Source organism: Salmo salar, chromosome 19 (genome assembly GCF_965601325.2).
Source record: "Salmo salar chromosome 19, fSalSal1, whole genome shotgun sequence".
In the NCBI taxonomy this organism is placed as follows: Eukaryota; Metazoa; Chordata; class Actinopteri; order Salmoniformes; family Salmonidae; genus Salmo; species Salmo salar.
In genome coordinates this window covers 12265309-12285302 of record NC_138309.1, presented here as the reverse complement: position 1 = coordinate 12285302, position 19994 = coordinate 12265309, and the positions used below count along the sequence as shown (strand labels likewise).

Genomic DNA, 19994 nt, shown 5'->3' with positions numbered 1-19994 from the left:
TGTGAAATCTTTTTATCCAGAAATATTTCACCTGCAATTGATTCATCACTATAAAAGAGACACAGTCCACTTTCTTCACATGAAGAATTTTTGGGTCTTGCTCGTTATTCACTACCACCAGACCTTCAGAGATACTCATTCTTTCTACCCTTTTGACCGCCTCTGCATAGGAGACTCAACTGCCCTGAGTTTAGCAACCTCAGTCTCTTTCACCCTATTCAGGTATTCCAAGAATGTCGCCTCATGTTCTCCACTACAGCTACAACACCTTGCTCCTTGACCATTCTCTTCTGCTACACATTCGGAAACCCCTTCAAAGTGATATTTCTCACATCTCGGGCTTCTTCTTTCTGGAGACACTTTCTACATGTCCAAACATTTTAAAACGATGACATTGCAAAAACCTGTATATAAAAGCTCTGACAGGATAGGACATAGTTCACTGGGGTCAGGTGGGACTCACATCAAAAACACAAGAACAGATGAACTCTTCTCTTTCCTGCCATTAACTAAACAATTCATCCTACGTTCATTGACCACCGCAGGAATATTCTTCAGTACATCAATGTCAGTTTTCTTTCGAGACTCCAGAAATTACTCCCTTGACAGGTGCCCTTTTCTGTAGCTCAAAACATGACACAGCATAATCATAAACTTGCCTGAGACCCAACAAAAAAAATCTAATTTTTTTTTGTGATCTTTACTTTACCCAAAGCTTTCATATTTTCAACGGATTCACCAAGTTTGGCACCAATACTCCCAGAATACTACCATTCTTTCGTATAAAAGTCCTTTCATCCTCACTTCCACCGCTATCCAATTCAAGTTCCACATCCTCTTCCCGCCACCTTCTCCGTCATTTGTTACAGTAGCTAGCTAACTACTTCGACACTTAATGTGTAACAGAGTGTAGGTGCCTCGTGCATTACGGTAAGCATCATGTGATTTGGAAGTGTGAGCTTTGGTCCGTTTGAATTAATTGTTTGCGTGCTCTGATTGGTTGCAGGTATGACAAGAATGCACCTCCACCTGTTTCCTATGGTCCATGTCCTGTTCTGTAATCTGCAGAGAGAAAGGACAGAGTTGCTACTGTCTCCAAGTCCCATGGTTAGAATTGAAATTAGAATAACTTTATTTTATACAGTATTTAATTCTTCAAAATGATGTTCATAAATAGTTGACAAATCTATCCAGTCTGTGTGTTTGTATTAATGTGTTAGCTGTAAGTATCCTGAGTACGTGTTTGGCTTTGTGGACTTGGAGACAGCTAGGTACGAAACGTGGTCATTTCCGTAAAAAAATTCCAAACAGTCCCTTTACAAGTCAGAATGTTGAATAAACTTCATTTGAACCTACTCTGCCGATTGTCTGTGGTTTTGGTCAAAATTTTTGACAAAATATCCACAGGAAAGTGTTATTAACCCGACATGAAAACGCGTCTCTCTGTGTGTGATAATCAAGATTTGTTTGCTCGTGACCAAAGGCGCATGCACAAGACGGAAGTACAGGCGACGCATGCATGTAACCAACGTCTGCATGTGTTTACATGGTTTTGAGCATGTGCCAGGTGATATACACTGCTCAAAAAAATAAAGGGAACACTTAAACAACACAATGTAACTCCAAGTCAATCACACTTCTGTGAAATCAAACTGTCCACTTAGGAAGCAACACTGATTGACAATACATTTCACATGCTGTTGTGCAAATGGAATAGACAACAGGTGGAAATTATAGGCAATTAGCAAGACACCTCCAATAATGGAGTGGTTCTGCAGGTGAGGACCACAGACCACTTCTCAGTTCCTATGCTTCCAGGCTGATGTTTTGGTCACTTTTGAATGCTGGCGGTGCTTTCACTCTAGTGGTAGCATGAGACGGAGTAGGAGGGCAACAACCCAGCAGCAGGACTGCTACCTCCGCCTTTGTGCAAGGAGGAGCAGGAGGAGCACTGCCAGAGCCCTGCAAAATGACCTCCAGCAGGCCACAAATGTGCATGTGTCTGCTCAAACGGTCAGAAACAGACTCCATGAGGGTGGTATGAGGGCCTGACGTCCACAGGTGGGGGTTGTGCTTACAGCCCAACACCGTGCAGGACGTTTGGCATTTGCCAGAGAACACCAAGATTGGCAAATTCGACACTGGCGCCCTGTGCTCTTCACAGATGAAAGTGACAGACGTGACAGAGTCTGGAGACGCCGTGGAGAACATTCTGCTGCCTGCAACATCCTCCAGCATGACCGGTTTGTCGGTGGGTCAGTCATGGTGTGGGGTGGCATGTCTTTGGGGGGCCGCACAGCCCTCCATGTGCTCGCCAGAGGTAGCCTGACTGCCATTAGGTACCGAGATGAGATTCTCAGACCCCTTGTGAGACCATATGCTGGTGCGGTTGGCCCTGGGTTCCTCCTAATGCAAGACAATGCTAGACCTCATCTGGCTGGAGTGTGTCAGCAGTTCCTGCAAGAGGAAGGCATTGATGCTATGGACTGGCCCGCCCGTTCCCCAGGCCTGAATCCAATTGAGCACATCTGGGACATCATGTCTCGCTCCATCCACCAACGCCACGTTGCACCACAGACTGTCCAGGAGTTTGCGGATGCTTTAGTCAAGGTCTGGGAGGAGATCCCTCAGGAGACCATCCGCCACCTCATCAGGAGCATGCCCAGGCGTTGTAGGGAGGTCATACAGGCACGTGGAGGCCACACACACCACTGAGCCTCATTTTGACTTGTTTTAAGGACATTACATAAGTTGGATCAGCCTGTAGTGTGGTTTTCCACTTGAATTTTGAGTGTGACTCCAAATCCAGACCTCCATGGGTTGATAAATTGGGTTTCAATTCATTATTTTTGTGTGATTTTGTTGTCAGCACATTCAACTATGTAAAGAAAAAAGTATTTAATAAGATTATTTCTTTCATTCAGATCTAGGATGTGTTGTTTAAGTGTTCCCTTTATTTTTTTGAGCAGTATACATTTAAACGGCAGTACCGGCACTCTAAATGTTGGGTGAACAATACTTTCCTGTGGATATTTTGTCTCAAATTTCAAGCGGCTGAAGGATAAACCGGTAGAGTAAGTTCAAATGTAATGTTATTAAATATTCCGGGTTGTATGGAAAACTTTGACAATTTTGCATTGCTGTTTTAGACTATATCAAGTATTGGTATAAAAGTATATTTATTAGGCAAGGAGACAGCTAGCAAGTGCCCAGTTCATGACTTTTTTGGACCCAGCCTTATTGTAATTTGTGTTTTATTAGACTGCCACCTGAGATCCTAATGAAGATCCTGTGGAATCTGGATGCCTCTTCTCTCTACTGCATTGGCTACGTCAACAAGCTATTCTATAAGCTGGCAAAAAACAAGTAAGGATACTTTATATCCGGAGGCAGTAGGACTCTTCTCCACTATCTAGCGACCCTATTCAATCACATAATAGGTGAATCTGTTGTCTAATTTTCTTGCAGTGCAATGTGGCGTAAAAAGTATTCTGCAAAATATGGGGAGAGTAAGAACTTGAAGGCCAAGCACATGGACGAGGTTCAGTATAATTTCAATTGAATAACACTTTTAATTATCCCACTAGGGACAAAGTAGAGGGCAAGCTTGCAAAGCAGTGTGAATTCAAATACAAGAAGCAGATACAAACATGCACAGCATACATATTACAAACTACTTATTTACTTTACAACATTAAATATTTACATACCCAGTCTACACAGAGTACAAAACATTAAGAACACCTTCCTAACATTGAGTTGCACTCCCTTTTGCCCTCAGAACAGACCAATTCATTGGGGCATGGACTCTAAGGTGTTGAAAGCATTCTACAGGGGTGCTGGCCCATGTTGACTCCAATGCTTCCCACAGTAGTGTCAAGTAGAGGTCAACCGATTAATCGGAATGGCCGATTTAATTAGGGCCGATTTTCAAGTTTTCATAACAATCGGTAATCGTTTTTTTGGGCCACCGATTTGTCGTTTAAAAAAAAAATATATATATTTGTTTACACCTTTATTTAACTAGGCAAGTCAGATTAAGAACACATTCTTATTTTCAATGGCGGCCTAGGAATGGGGGTTAACTTCCTTGTTCAGGGGCAGAACAACAGATTTTTACCCTGTCACCTCGGGGATTAGTTTTTGCAACCTTCCGGTTACTAGTCCAATGCTCTAACCACCTGCCTTACATTGCACTCCACGAGGAGCCTGCGTGGCAGGCTGACTACCTGTTACGCGAGGGCAGCAAGAAGCCAAGGTAAGTTGCTAGCTAGCATTAAACTTATCTTATAAAAAACTATCAATCTTAACATAATCACTAGTTAACTACACATGGTTGATGATATTACTAGTTTATCTAACGTGTCCTGCGTTGCATATAATCGATGCGATGCCTGTTCATTTCTCATCGAATCACAGCCTACTTCGAAAAAGCACTGTCGTTGCACCAATGTACTTAACCATAAACATCAATGCCTTTTTTAAAAATCAATACACAAGTATATATTTAGTTAATATTGCCTGCTAACATGAATTTCTTATAACTAGGGGAGTTGTGTCACTTCTCTTGCGTTCTGTACAAGCAGTCAGGGTATAAACAGCAGTTTGGGCCACCTGGCTCACTGCGAACTGTGAAGTCCATTTATTCCTAACAAAGGCCGTAATTAATTTGCCAGAATTGTACATAATTATGACATAACATTAAAGGTTGTGCAATGTAACAGGAATATTTAGACTTAGGGATGCCACCCGTTAGATAAAATACGGAACGGTTCCGTATTTCAATGAAATAATAAACGTTTTGTTTTCGAAATTATAGTTTCCGGATTCGACCCTATTAACCTCTTGGGGCTATGTGGGACGCTAGCGTGCCACCCGTGGTGCACCCTATCAACAGCAGGTGCATTTCAAGAGCGGCAAATTTGAAACCAAATAAATGTCAAAATTCAAATTTTTCAAACATACAACTATCTTACACCCTTTGAAAGAGAAACATCTCCTTAATCTAACCACGTTGTCCGATTTCAAAAAGGTTTTACGGCGAAAGCATAAAGTTAGATTATGTTAGGAGAGTACATTGACAATAGCTGTGTGTAATGTTTTGTCAATTCAAAGACAGGCGTCACCAAAACCATAAAACCAGCTAAAATGATGCACTAACCTTTGACAATCTCCATCAGATGACACTCCTAGGACATTATGTTAGACAATGCATGCATTTTTAGTTCTATCAAGTTCATATTTATATCCAAAAACAGCGTTTTACTATGGCGTTGATGTTCAGGAAATCGTTTCCCTTCAATAACCGGCAGTCAAGTCAGCACCACAAATTAAATAATTAAAATTAGAAAACATTGGTAAAATATTATATTGTCATTTAAAGAATTATAGATTTACATCTCTTGAACGCAATCGACTTGCCAGATTTAAAAATAACCTTACTGGGAAATCACACTTTGCAATAATCTGAGCACTGCGCCCAGAAAAATACGCTTTGCGATACAGACAAACGGCCATGTTGGAGAGATCTAAAATCGAAAATACTATGTAAATAATCCATTACCTTTGATTCTCTTCATCAGATGTCACTTCCAGGAATCCCAGGTCCATAACGAATGTAGTTTTGTTCAAAAAAGCTCATCATTTATGTCCAAAAATCTCCGTGTTGTTAGCACATGATCTAAGCCCGCCGGACTTCACTTCATGAACGAGGGGAAAAAATATATTTACGTTCTTTCAAACATGTCAAACGTTGTATAGCATAAATCATTAGTGCCTTTTTTAACCAGAACATGAATAATAACCTTCGTGCGTTTGCCAGCAGCTCTTCGCAATTCTTCAAGCATTGCTCTGTTTATGACTTCAAGCCTATCAACCCCCGAGATTAGGCTGGTGTAACCGATGTGAAATGTCTAGCTAGTTAGCCGAGTCCGCGCTAATAGCGTTTCAAACGTCACTCGCTCTGAGACTTGGGAGTGATTGTTCCCCTTGCTCTACATGGGTAACGCTGCTTTGAGGGTGGCTGTTGTCGATGTGTTCCTGGTTCGAGCCCAGGAAAATGCTACGGGCACTATTCACTGCAGCTAATGTAGAAGGAAAAGCTGTGTACATTTGCAAATACTGTGCCAAATCATATGGGAAGAATGCAACAAAGATGCAGAATCATCTGGCCAAGTGCATAAAGTTTGCCCTGCGCTCACAACAATCAACCTTTGACAAAAGTCCCTCTACTTCTATTCGAGGGGAAAATGATGACTCAGACACCTTATTGATAGCAACAGCTCATGGTCCTCCTGGAATCAGATGTTTTTTTGACTCAATGGAGGAACATAGAGAAATGCTGATGAATGTCTTGCTCGAGCTGTGTATGCAACTGGTTCACCTCTGATGCTCACAGGCAATGTGTATTGGAAGAGATTTCTGAATTTTCTTCGCCCAGCATATACCCCTCCAACCAGTCATGCTTTATCTACTCATTTGCTGGATGCAGAGTTAAAGTGAAGGTCAAGCAAATCATAGAGAAAGCAGAGTGTGTTGCAATCATCTCTGATGGGTGGTTGAATGTTCGTGGGCAAGGAATAATTATCTACATCATCTCCACCCCTCAACCAGTATTCTACAAGAGCAGATTCAAGGGACAACAGACACACCGGTCTCTACATTGCAGATGAGCTGAAGGCAGTCATCAATGACCTTGGACCACAGAAGGTATTTGCACTGGTGACAGACAATGCTGTGAACATGAAGGCTGCTTGGTCTAAAGTGGAGGAGTCCTACCCTCACATCACACCCATTGGCTGTGCTACTCATGCATTGAGTCTGCTCCTCAAGGACATCATGGCACTGAAAACAATGGATACACTCTACAAAAGAGCCAAGGAAATGCTTAGGTATGTGAAGGGTCATCAAGTTATAGCAGCAATCTATCTCACCAAGCAAAGTGAGAAGAATAAGAGCACCACATTGAAGCTGCCCAGCAACACCTGTTGGGGTGGTGTTGTCATCATGTTTGACAGTCTCCTGAAGGAGAAGGAGTCTCTCAAGCAAATTAGAGTTGTTTTTTTTTTTTTTTTGCCTGAAAACGAGCCATCCTCAACAAGATTGGAAAGTGACAGTGAAGACGAGGCCTCAGAGTCTGATGTTTAAGAGGTGGACATTGAGGAAGTTCAGGGAGAAGACATGGAAGCCTGAGAGGAAGACAACCAAAGCTTAGTTTCTAGATTATAATTTTACAGATGTATGTTGAAAACATTTTTGGGAGATGCATTGGATCATTGGGGATCATTCAATATTCCCTTTCTTTTGTTGTTCAGTGAAATCCACCCATGTGAAGAGTCAACTCATTTAATTAAAGTTCAATTCGTAACTACATTATTTTTTTCCCCCCCATTTGGAAGGATTTAATCATTTGCTATGACGTCTACTTATGATAAGGTAAAAGGTTTCAGTCTCCATATGATATGGTAAATATATCCAATGCAAAAACATCTACATTTAAATGGTATTAATATTAATTTGCGTAAATTCTCATATATTCCTGTTAATTCCCACGGAAAGTTTCCACCTCAGAATATTCCCCAAAATGTGCAACCCTAGTAGTGCCCCAAAAAATGTGATTTGATTCACCTGACCAGTCTATGTCATGGAAAGAGCAGGTGTTCCTAATGTTTTGTACACACAGTGTATATACATAATACAGCAGTTTTTTTTTCTTCAATGTATTGAGTATGTGAATGGTTCATGATTTAGTATGTAAGTGAATACTGTATGCTTGTATGTACTAATATAGCATTATGAACCAAATGTATTATCATGTGTCTGCTCCTCTATTCAGGTTGTGGAGAAGCTGAGTATGATGAAAGTTCAGGAGAGACCAGAGGGCTACTGGAGAAGGCTGTACTTTAGGACCATAGCTGGCTACAACCACACCAAGTGGTTGAAGGAGCTGAGAACCATCAATCCCTTCACAGGCCTTCCCAGCCACACAGAGAGAGTCCTCAGGTTAGATACTGTACTGGCTCTGTAGCTGAGGCTACAATGTAGGTAGGTACAGACTCCAATACCAGTATTGTCAGAACATACTACCGTAATTTCCGGACTATTGAGCGCACCTGAATATAAGCCGCACCCACAGAATTAAAAAAAAAATAGTATTTTGAACATAAATAAGCCGCATATGTCTATAAGCCGCCGGTGCCTACCGGTACATTGAAACAAATTAACTTTACACAGGCTTTAACGAAACACGGCTTGTAACAAAAATAAATAGGATTTAACGAAACACAGCTTGTAACAAAAATAAATAGGCTTTAACGAAACACGGCTTGTAACAAAAAATTAAAAATTACCAGTAAGCTTTAGTTGTCTTTCTGCACTGAGTCAATTCCTCACGCTGCTGTTTCCAACGTCTTATCAGCTTATTAAGACCAAGCTCCCGTGCAGCAGCTCTATTTCCTTTTTCCAACAGCCAGATCAATCGCCTTCAACTTGAAAGCTACATCATATGCATTTCTCCGTCTTTGCCATGATGAGGTTGACAAAATGACTACCGTAATCAGAATGCTGGGAAATTTGAGAGCGCTCGATTTAATATAAACAGTAAACAAAAAAAGTTGTTTGACCTTAACCCGTTCGGCAATTTCATTGGTCTAATAAAAGCTTCATGCCGCCAAAAAACTAAGCATGTCACAGAATGTGTTGTTTTTGAGAAAAAAAAATTGAAAGCGGGGAAAAATCTATATATTAGCCGCCTCATTGTTTAAGCCGCGGGGTTCAAAGCGAGGGAAAAAAGTTGCGGCTTATAGTCCGGAAATTACGGTATTTGAAACTCGCGGGCCAGAATTCCTTGTTACAATATGTCATGTTTGGGCTATGCAATACCTTTTTGTTAAAGGTCCAATGCAGCCGTTTTTATCTCAATATCAAATCATTTCTGGCTAACAATTGAAGTACTGTAAAACTTGTTTTAATCGCAGTCTCAAATAGCCACCTGTCCCTTTTAATAGCTGGCCAACAGCACGCTTTAGCAAATACACGCCTGGGTCTAAATTAATTGTTTACGAGGTTACCATTGAATTACCATGAATTGTTACAAGGTTTAATGTTTTTATTTGTTACATTAAATAATTCAGTAATGACTAAAAAAAATGAAGATAATCATCCATTTTTATCACCTTTATGAAGCTGCTAACCATTGGCTGCTTGAAAAAGAACATAATATCCAACGTCTTCATCAGGGTATAATGACAAACACTGCGGGTCACTAGGTTATATAGTGTCAAAGGACACGTGTCTGTAATGGCCAGGTGTGGCCTGACATCATTGGTTAATGCTCAGATATAAAAATAACATACAAAAAACATGAATGGATAGCATACAATCATAGATACAATTTGGTTACATAGGCCTACAAACTTTTACAATGAATGGCTTCAGATCAAAGTCTACGTTGAGACCGAAGGGAGCAAGGGTCTTTAAATTAAAGATCCAGACAGCCTCTCGTTTAGCAATAAATTGTCGAGCTCACCCCCTCTCCTAGGGAGGGTGACATGTTCGATGCCGATATAACGTAGGGACGAAATCGAGTGGTTCGCTTCCAAAAAGTGGGCTGCAACTGGGTAAATAGAGTTTTGCACCTAATGGTGCTACGATGCTCTGAGATTCGTACTTTTAATTTGCGCTCGCCCACCTCAGTTTTATAAAATAAATAACTGCCTTAGTGGAGCACGTGATAACACCTTTGATTGGGATCTGTTTCCCTGTTTGGGGGTGTTTTGAAGGATCTACATTTGGAAGTGCCATTGCATTGTACCAGCCATTACACTTGTAGTTTCCAGCCATTGGCTGCTAACAGCTGAGAACTCCTAGCTAGCTATCGAGCACAAAAAGAGTCTACTTCGGGAGTACAGACCATAGATTGTGGTACAAACCCCCCGACATCAGCTGATTTCCCTCTAGTGGCGAAAGTAAATCTTTTTTTTTGTCACATACACATGTTTAGCAGATGTTATTGCGGGTGTAGTGAAATGCACAGTGAAAGAGGAACATAATTATCCTGTCAAGGAAAAGTTTTCCCGAAATAGAGGATTACTAAGACAAAATAAATGTTACACAAGCTAGGTTTCCATCCAATTGGTGACAGATTTTCATGCGAATATCCTAAAATCCACATAAAAAAATATGCACATTTTCCCACCAGTGGTCAGTGGCGGTTCTAGACCATTTCAACTGGGGGGACCAAGCTGGGGCCAGTTACATTAGATGTTATTGTTGTTATATCGTTTTCTTCACTACATTGCAGGCATTAGCAGGCAAAAGACCATGTTCATCATCGTTGCCACTGTCTAATAACGGATGTAAAAAAAGAACGATAGCAAAAATTAGTTATGTAAAAATTATTTCATACTCCACATTTAGGGGGGCCACAAGGGGGTCCAAAATTGTTGTCACAGGGGCACTGGCCCCCCCTTGCAGAACCGCTAGTGCCAGTGGTGTGTTTCAGGTTGTGGATAAAAATCAGTGTGTGATGTCCTAGTGCACACACAATGTACTTTTTCATTTTCATGGACTGAATAAAATTCTAAAGTTCAATGTGTTTCCATCGCATTTTCATCTCTACCGATAGGTTTGACGCAAATGTGCCTACTCTAGTCTTACGTGCGCTCTAGCCAACAGCTCGCAGATACAGTCTACGCGATGAGATTATTATTATGGATAAGAGGGAGAGTATTTGTCAAACGGTAGTCAAGCATCGATCATCATGTCACCAGAATAAGACCCTAAATAAGTTCATCACTTATTTAATCTGTAGCCTAATATACTGCATGGTTTCCTGAGTTGTAATGGAAAGACCACACCCCATATCGTCGCGTGACTCCAAGTTTACTTCAATATGATGGCTGTTATATCAATATTTGCGCATAAAGGTTCCACTTCCATTTGGTGACATTATTAATTGTACAGACACAAAAAGATCCCACCATATCAAATTAACAAATTATCTCTCTGCATTTCCATCACATCTGTCTGGATTTGTTTTTCTCGATATGTAACTGTGGTTGTAAACGTGGTTACAGTGTGTAAATGATAACACATTAGTGCAGGAAATTAAGAAATGTATTAAAATGCTGGAAGTGAATGCTGGAATTGAACAATTAAAGATGCACTATGCAGAAATCGCTCCGCTATTTCCTGGTTGCAAAAAATCTAATAGTTTGCCTAATTTCTGTTTGTGACAAAACAAGGAAGTATAGTGTAGAATCATTGTACCATCTAAACTACTGAAATATATTTTCCATAACCAAAAATGTTGTATTTTCAGCTGTTTGAAGCTGGTGTACAAAATCGAAGTAAAACTAAACTTAAACATAGAAGCATAAAAATACATAGAACAGATCTACCACTTCTTAGACTTGCTTTCAATGAGAATGCTAAAAATGTGTTATAGATCTATGCGAATTTGGTCAGGTCACCCAGAAAGTTACATATTGCAGTTTTAACTATGCAAATGAGCAAAAGCTGTGTGATTTAAGAAAATAGAAGCCTGTCTCTAATAATCGGCTCTTGTGTAGAGTGATTTAAGCAAATAAACGCCAAGGCTATTAAGGGAAGTTTAACGGTACCTTACTGTGATTGCTTTAAAAACAAAAATTGCTTAGGCTTAGCAAAGAGTAATTTCTCAAGCAAAAATGTTGCTAGGACTGTCTGGGAGTGTTTTGAGTGAGGAGGGGAAAACTGAAAACTAGCTGTTATTGGCTGAGCGGTTTGGAATTCTCTTTCTTATCGGTATTAACTAATTTACTGCATCACCAGGCAGGCCAAAACTCCGTCCCACCAAAACAGGCTGCAATTTCAGGCAGTCTTTTTAACCTCTCTAGGGGCTGTGGGATGCTACCGTCCCACCTGGCCAACATCCAGTGAAATTGCAGAGCGACAAATTCAAAAACAGGAAATACTCATTATAAAAATTCATGAAACATGCAAGTGTTATACATCGGTTTAAAGATTAACTTCTTGTTAATCCAACCACGGTGTCAGATTTCAAAAATACTTTACGGCGAAAGCAAACCATGCAATTATCTGAGAACAGCGCCCAGCAGACAAATCATTACAAACAGTAACCAGCCAAGTAGACGAGTAACAAAAGTCAGAAATAGCGATTAAAATGAATCACTTACCTTTGATAATCTTCATATGCTTACACTCACAAGTCTCCCAGTTACCCAATAAATGTTTGTTTTGTTCGATCAAGTCCCTCTTTATATCCAAAAAACTCAGTTTTGTTAGCTTGTTTTGTTCAGTAATCCACTGTCTCAAACAACATCCGGTGAAATTGCAGAGCGTGATAATCAACAAAACAGAAATTCTCATAATAAACATGCATAAAAGATACAAATGTTATACACCAGCTTAAAGATAAACTTCTTGTTAATCCAACCGCTGTGACAGATTTCAAAAACTCTTTACGGCGAAAGCAAACCATGCGATTATCTGAGAACAGCGCCCAGCAGACAAATCATTACAAACAGTTAGCAGCCAAGAAGAGGAGTAACAAAAGTCAAAAATAGCAATAAAATGTATCACTTACCTTTGATGATCTTCATATGGTAGCACTTCCAAGACTCCATGTTACACAATAAATGTTCGTTTTGTTCGATAAATTCCCTCTTTATATCCAAAAACCTGTTTTGTTTGTGCGTTTTGTTCAGTAATCCATTGGAACAAAGCGTGGTCACAGCATGCAGACAAAAAATGAAAAAGTACCATAAAAGTTCGTAGAAACATGTCAAATGATGTTTATAATTAATCCTCAGGTTGTTTTTGTCATAAATAATCGATCATATTTCAACCGGACAATAGCTTCGTCAATAGAAAAGGAGAAACAAGAAAGGTGCACTCCCGGTCACGCGCTCCCAGTCACGCGCTGGACTCATGTCTGGAAATTTCCACTGTCCTCTCATTGAATGTGGTGTTTCTCCCTCATTTTTCAGAGTAAAAGCCTGAAACAATGCCTAAAGACTGGCCACATGTAGTGGAAGCCATAGGAATCGTGAACTGCGTCATAAGACTTTGTATGGTGGATAGGCTTTCAATAGAAAAACAGGCATTTCAAAATAAAGACACTTCCAGGGTGGATTTTCCTCAGGTTTTCGCCTGCCATATCAGTTCTGTTACACTCACAGACATTATTTTAACAGTTTTGGAAATTTTAACAGTTTTGGAAACTTTAGAGTGTTTTTCTATTGAAATCTACCAATTATATGCATATCCTAGCTTCTGGACCTGAGTAGCAGGCAGTTTACTCTGGGCACGCTTTTCATCCAAAATTCCGAATGCTGCCCCCTACCCTAGTGAGGTTAAACAGCTCTTACAAAAAAGGGGCATTATCATAATTTTCACAACTTCACAGGATTATTCAACCTCATAGTGTGGAAATATATATAAAACACAAACAAAAATCACATTTTTGACTGCACTGGGTCTTTAAGAACTTATTACACATCAACCAGTTATTTGGCTACTATTTTCTATGCTTGCACCGATATGACATTTTTGGCCAATACCGATAACTGATATTTTCCTTGCCAAAAAAACCTGACATTGTAGCAGCCTTTTAAGCATTCTAGTACAGTTAAATAGTTAAAACACACACATGGACGCAGCGGTCAAAGGCACTGCATCTCAGTGCAAGAGGTGTCACTACAGTCCCTGGTTCGAATCCAGGCTGTATCACATCCGGCCGTGAATAGGGCGGTGCACAATTGGTCCAGGATCATCCGGGTTTGGCCTGTGTAGGCCGTCATTGTAAATAAGAATTTGTTTTTAACTGACTTGCCTAGTTAAATAAAGGTTACACACACACACACCACACTGACCAAAAAGTTATTTTGTTGGTATTTACGTATGTCCACATTACCAGTAAAACATAATCAAAGCCTATTTCTTTCGCTTACTTGCTGTGCTGTTTTGTTGTTCATTTGTTCAGTCGTTTCTCATACTATGGAATGCCATTTGGGTCTGCTATTTAAATAAGCTTGTTGACCAATCAGGACCTGTCACAACGATTCATCAATACGTATGCTATGATGCTGGTAAAGTTATCTCATGCACCTACTGGTCATAAAACAAAAGCTAGCTAGCTCATGGATGCAAAGAATGTTCTTCCCCCAAAAACATAGCAAAACGACAATCTGTTTCAGTAGCTATAGTTAGCTAGCTAATTATATAGCTAGCAAATTATATAGATAGCTAATTATATAGCTAGGTGTCTTCATCTAAAATAACCCTAATTTTATAAGACAGTTCTTATTTGATTAATGGTGGTCAGACCCATCTATGTGAAGCTAGCCACAATAAGGATTAGCCACAATAGTGGACTTTGCGGTTAGCCTTCAAAATAAAAATGTGTTATTGACAGTGATGCAAATGAATACAAATAGTCGAATTATGCCATTATTGACTAGATCATGCTAACGAGGTTGGAATGTTATATAAAATCAACAAAAGACATTTTGTTAATTTGACAAAAATCAGTTGAAATCACACTGGATGTATTATACTTTAGAATTGCATTGGGGGCATACTTATTTCACTGTACAGCCTTACCTATGGATTGTGGATTAATGACATGGGGTATCAGTCTACTCCGTGACACCCAGAGAACATTAGCCTCGTAGCTCTTATTGCGGGACTCTGAAACAACTGTGAATTTAGCCACATTTATTGTCAACCTATGTTTATTTCCCAAGGAAAAGCAATACTGCGTGGATGTTTTGGAGTCTGTTAACTCTGAGGAAGACGTTGGGAAAAAAATATATTGTGGGTATTGAGTAGACTGTTACCCCATTTCATTGCTTCACATTCCAACCTTGTTTAAATGATCTAGTCTAAATATAGCATGATTCCACCAAATGTAACCTTCTGCATCACTTTCACAAAGGTACTTTTATTTTGATGGCAAATTCCACTATTGTGCCTAATCCTTATTGTGGCTAGCATCACAACACATAACCCGGTCTTGTCGAGCATCACTAGCCAGATGAAGCTAGCTGGCTGCTTATAACATTAGCTTTGGGCAACAGGGTTAAGTAGCTGGCTAGCTATTTATTTTCATGAACTGAAGTTCAATTTCAATAGGTGAACAACAAGTGGCTACCTAGCTAATACTTACTCACAAGGATTCCTAAATCATTGCTAAGAATAATGAAAATGACTGCAGTTTCTACTGGTCATTGTTTTAAAGCTGGTTGTATTGGTGCTAGCTAGGTACCAAGCTAAAGCTAGCTACCCCAGAAGTTGCAGCCAAACAAATAATGCTTTATTACCAATGCGGTATTGTAAACACATTGTTCGTGGCCAGTGTTTGCTTGTTTGAAGACTTTTTTTGTACAGCTTTGACAGTGCTACTGATAGTAGTGGTGGCGCTTGGCTTGCACGTGCAAATTCATGAAACACAACATTCTATAATAGAACTGTGTTATTTGACGTGTCAAATTAAAAGCTTATTTAACGCTTTAAATAGTGTTATTTGACGTTACCTTTTTTGACACGCAAAGACCCAAACGGCGTTCCATAGTATGTCGTGAAGGTGATAGCAGTGACTCTATTACTGTGTAACTCCAGTAGGGCAACATGTGTACCGGTGCTCAACCAGTCGACAAAAGCCAACATCTCCCACGACAGAGAACGGCTGATTTTCAAGGGCAATGAGTTGTCTTGCTGAAATTTTTTTACCCTTTCAAATAACTGCTCGACTTGATGACTGCTCGATCCACACAGCAGACATTGTGGGCTAGGTTAGGAATGCTGTGTTGCACGTGTAGGGCAAAATTTTACATGGCGTTATTACGTAATGTACCTACGTTTATATAGGTATGCACGTCAGCTTTGACATCGGTTTTGCGCATCGGCTTTAAACTAGACATCGGGCCGATACTGATGTTGACATTTTTAGCTAATATTGGCCGATTTCCAATATGTTCACAGATTTTTATATCGTGCATCCCTAGTATTTACATAGCTATAACACTGTGGGATTTCCAGGCTTCATTCAGCGCTGTCAAGGTAATCTCATATTCTCTCTGCCAAGTTAAAAACTGTGTATTTTGAAGCACTTCGCTGTTATTCGGGCTTCAGGTTAAAGCATGGGGATTAGGGTTGTGCCGAATAGTCAGACAAACGAGTAAAGGTATTTTCGGGTGCCAGCGTGCGTCTTTCAATCCAGTGCGAGGTACTACGTGGACTAAATAGGCAAACTAGCCAGTTGAGTTGTTTGTAAAGAGAAGGGTGTGCTGTACATTGATCCTGCTGCTTTGATTGGATAGAGCGAAGGTGTATTTCTCAGTTCACTCAATTCTCTTCATAACTTCACCTGAATCCGATCACTTGTTTTTGGTCTGATCATTTAGATTGCTGCTGCCTCGTGTTAGCCTGCTGTTATGATAAATCAAATGGCGAGGACGTTTGTTAGCCTCCCAAGCTATCAATGTGCATAATATCTAACAAGCCGGTAGGGAAAAAATGTGAACTGCACAGGCTGACTAAGTGACAGCAAGCTTGTCTGCCCACTGCAAGTTTAGGATACACAGACATCCCTCCGCGTGCTACTCCTAATCTGCAGTTTTTTGGTCTATAAACATGCAGGGAGATAGGTATTTTGACAACATCTATTTAGGTATTTTGACAACATCTATTCAGGCATATCCAATCTGACTATCAACTGTCAATTTACGGATCCAATTACGAATACGACTATGGCCATGTCGGCACACCCCTAATGGAGATGATACGAGCCTCCAAATATAAAATGCCTTGGTCGTTGCACCTCAATAAGCACAAGAAAGAGGATTTCGACTCCCACCATCTCAGATTGTTCTGAAATTGTCCCTGCAACATTATTTAGTTGAAATATAATTTGATCTGAGAAATTACGATAAAGGATTGCATCCAGATTGGCCATAATCAATAAATATATAGTACCTAACATCAGATTTGGACCAAACTTTTTTTTCTAACAATGAGTAAGACATGAAGAATCTAAAGACATGGTCAAAAGCCACCCAGGGACCCACCCCACGCCCCACACCCAACACCAATCCCACCCCAACAATGACTATATAGTATCAGTTCTCTATGTCTGACGGGTAGTATGGAGTTGCGGTTCTGAGTATTGTTTCTTCATCCTATGTACTGTATTCTCAGTTTATTTATTTATTTATTTATTTATTCCTCTATTCAGAGAAATTTGTCATTGAAGTTGTCACATCCTACATCCTGATATTACCAGATTTTGACCACTAGATGGTGCTGTTTCAATTTGGGTGCAATCAATTAGCTTAATTTCTCAGATCAAATTCTATTTCAACAAAATGTAGGAATGCTAATCTTATCTGTTTCTAACTACAGAAATGTTTTCAGAACAATCTGAGATCACTCCGCTTCCATTTGTTTTTCTCCTCTGTTATATTAAAGCGCAGGGAGGGAGTTTCTGTCTGAAATGCGATCCCTGCTATGGGGAATACCGATTAAAAACACACACGGGTGAAAGCTCACTTAGCATTTCCTCTGCTGTTTTAAGCTCTGTTTTATTTTATTATTTTTTTTCCTCTGATTAGAAGCAACGCTGGCACTTCATTTCTGAGTTCCATGGCAGTGGCTGCGGCATATGGAGAAATAATTGTGTTTCTGTTTAAATAAATGACTTGAACCCCCACCCCTCCCTACATCCCCACCTGCCCAGACTACTACCTCTGGAGACCTGTGGGTTCTTGCCATGCAGGAGGTTGCGATTTACCCAGGTAATGATAATTTCATATGACAACAGTCAGACGAACAAAACAACACAGTCAATGGAATTCTCCCAGGGCTCCCCAGGGCTTCCTGGCTGTTCAGGTTCTTCGTTTTATTCTGTTATTTAATTTATGTTGGATGATGGGACTGCTGCCAGCAGACACAGGATGCATCATCATGTGGGGGTATCCCTGGGCTGTGTTTGTAGAAAGAACTGGGTCAGAAATGTATCCTAATACATGCAATTTAATTTCAGCTATCTGGAAGTAATTTTGGTTTTAGTGGGTCATTGTCAATGCTGTGATTTCAATAGCCAAAAACACATTGGTTGGTTTCTTCCTTTAAATGCTTTATTGAACAATGAGGGTAGAGTGGGAATTTATTTTGCTTACATTGTATGGGCTCAGTCACAAACAGTTTACAAAAAGATAGATATGTTTTCCATTAAGTAATACTGACATAGTCAGAACAACATATACAGAAACAGTCATCATAATTTGACAATTTTAGAAATCAAATCATTGTTGTAGTAATTGAGTCCAAGATTCGGACTTGACTCGGACCCAAGTCACGATTTTCTTGACTCGTGATTCGACTCAGACTCGACCAGTGATGACTTGGACTCAGACTCAACCAGTAGTGACTTTGATGTCAGAGTCTCTCTCCCTTGCATTATTCAACATTATAGCTACAACAGAAAATGTCAGATGGCTGTTCAAAACAGTCATTTATCCAACTTTCTACGTTACAAAATGTAGCTTTGACTACTAACAAGGGACTCGGACTTGGACTGGAATGCTAGGAACTCAGACTCGAGATTTAGTGACTTGACACTGAATCATGCTTTGTATATTCTATTATGTACATACTGTACTTCTCATAACTTTTTATTTATTTTTGTCCTTCTACTTTTTATTACTTGTTATGTTTGGACTTCTCTATTTTGTATTTTATTCTTGATTGATATTGTACTGCATTGTTGAGAAGGAGGGTTAGCAAGTAAGCATTTCACTGCACCATGTGCACTTGACCAATAAACTTTGATTTGGCTACATACCCTATTGAAAACTACTAAAATGTATGAAAATCACTTCATTAAATTGTTCTCCTCTCTTGTCCTCTGTTTCAGAGAGCAGTGTGTGGCCTGGGAGATCACAGTGTGTGACAGGTCGGTCTGTGAGGGGACTTTTGAGCAGAGCCACACCTACTACAGTGACTCGTCAGTGACATTGTGCTGGACCAATGGTTCATGGCCCGCCTTCCACCAACTCTCTACCGTACAGCTTCACGGTGTCAAGAGAGTTCCTCTCAAATGTCCCAGCATCATCAAGTGAGTTTGCTTTCTTTCCCTCCTCACCATTTCTTTCTTGTTCCCTCCATCTCCTACCACCCATCCTTCTAGCCATCCAATATCAAATCATATTTGGGAGGTTTTGGTCCTTTGAGTGAAAAGAGCTCTTGTTTTTCATCTGCCCTCTCCCCTCCCCCCTCTGTCCCCTCTGTCACCTCCACCCTTCAGGCCAGGCTGGAGGTCTCTGATGGCTCAGTTGGATATTGACACCATCTCTAAGAGCAGCCAGGTGATTGGTGGAGACAGACTGGTCAAGTTGGTGCTGCTGTCGCCAGGCATCATCATCGGCATCTGGAGGGTAGGCCAACATTCACAGTATGTGCTGATGATGAGTTGATTTGTTGCTGATAATGATGGAAGAGGAGAACGATAATGAGGGTGATAATGATGGTATTGGTCTATTCCCCAATGATGATGAGGATAATTCGAAGGGGAAGGAAGATATTGAGTAATAATGGTGTTTCTCTATTCCCTGATGATAATAATTATGATGATGATGATCAGGAAGAGGAGGATGATTAGGAGGAATAATATGATCTTAATGATTGAATAATGATGACGTCTATTGCCCGTTTCTCACCACAGGGCCAGTCGTCCATAGCCTTTGTGATGGCCACCTTCCACTACCACAGGCTGTTGGAAAGGAGTCTCCTGGGCTCGTCTGTTTGGTATGCAGCCCCTGGCTTCCCCCACCCCCACCTGGGTCCAGGCCATCCACAACTCTCTTTATTCACCTTTTTCCATAGCTTTATTATCCACAGATGGCCCGCTGGCTGTTTCAAAGTGTCTTTGAAGACCGATGTCCCCTAACATGACTAAGGGTCAGATTCTTTGTTCCACTATTTAACCCGGAGTT

At 40.3% G+C, this 19994-nt stretch overlaps 1 protein-coding gene across 1 annotated transcript in view; it reads left to right on the top strand.

Moving 5' to 3' along the window:
* Positions 1-19994, top strand: part of fbxo15 (F-box protein 15) — a 30550-nt gene that overhangs the window by 6666 nt on the left and 3890 nt on the right. The window contains exons 3-8 of the mRNA XM_014157193.3: positions 3262-3366; positions 3469-3541; positions 7835-8001; positions 18917-19117; positions 19307-19436; positions 19724-19806. Of these exons, the coding sequence (XP_014012668.2) occupies positions 3262-3366; positions 3469-3541; positions 7835-8001; positions 18917-19117; positions 19307-19436; positions 19724-19806 (759 nt within the window). The remainder of the gene's footprint in view (positions 1-3261; positions 3367-3468; positions 3542-7834; positions 8002-18916; positions 19118-19306; positions 19437-19723; positions 19807-19994) is intronic.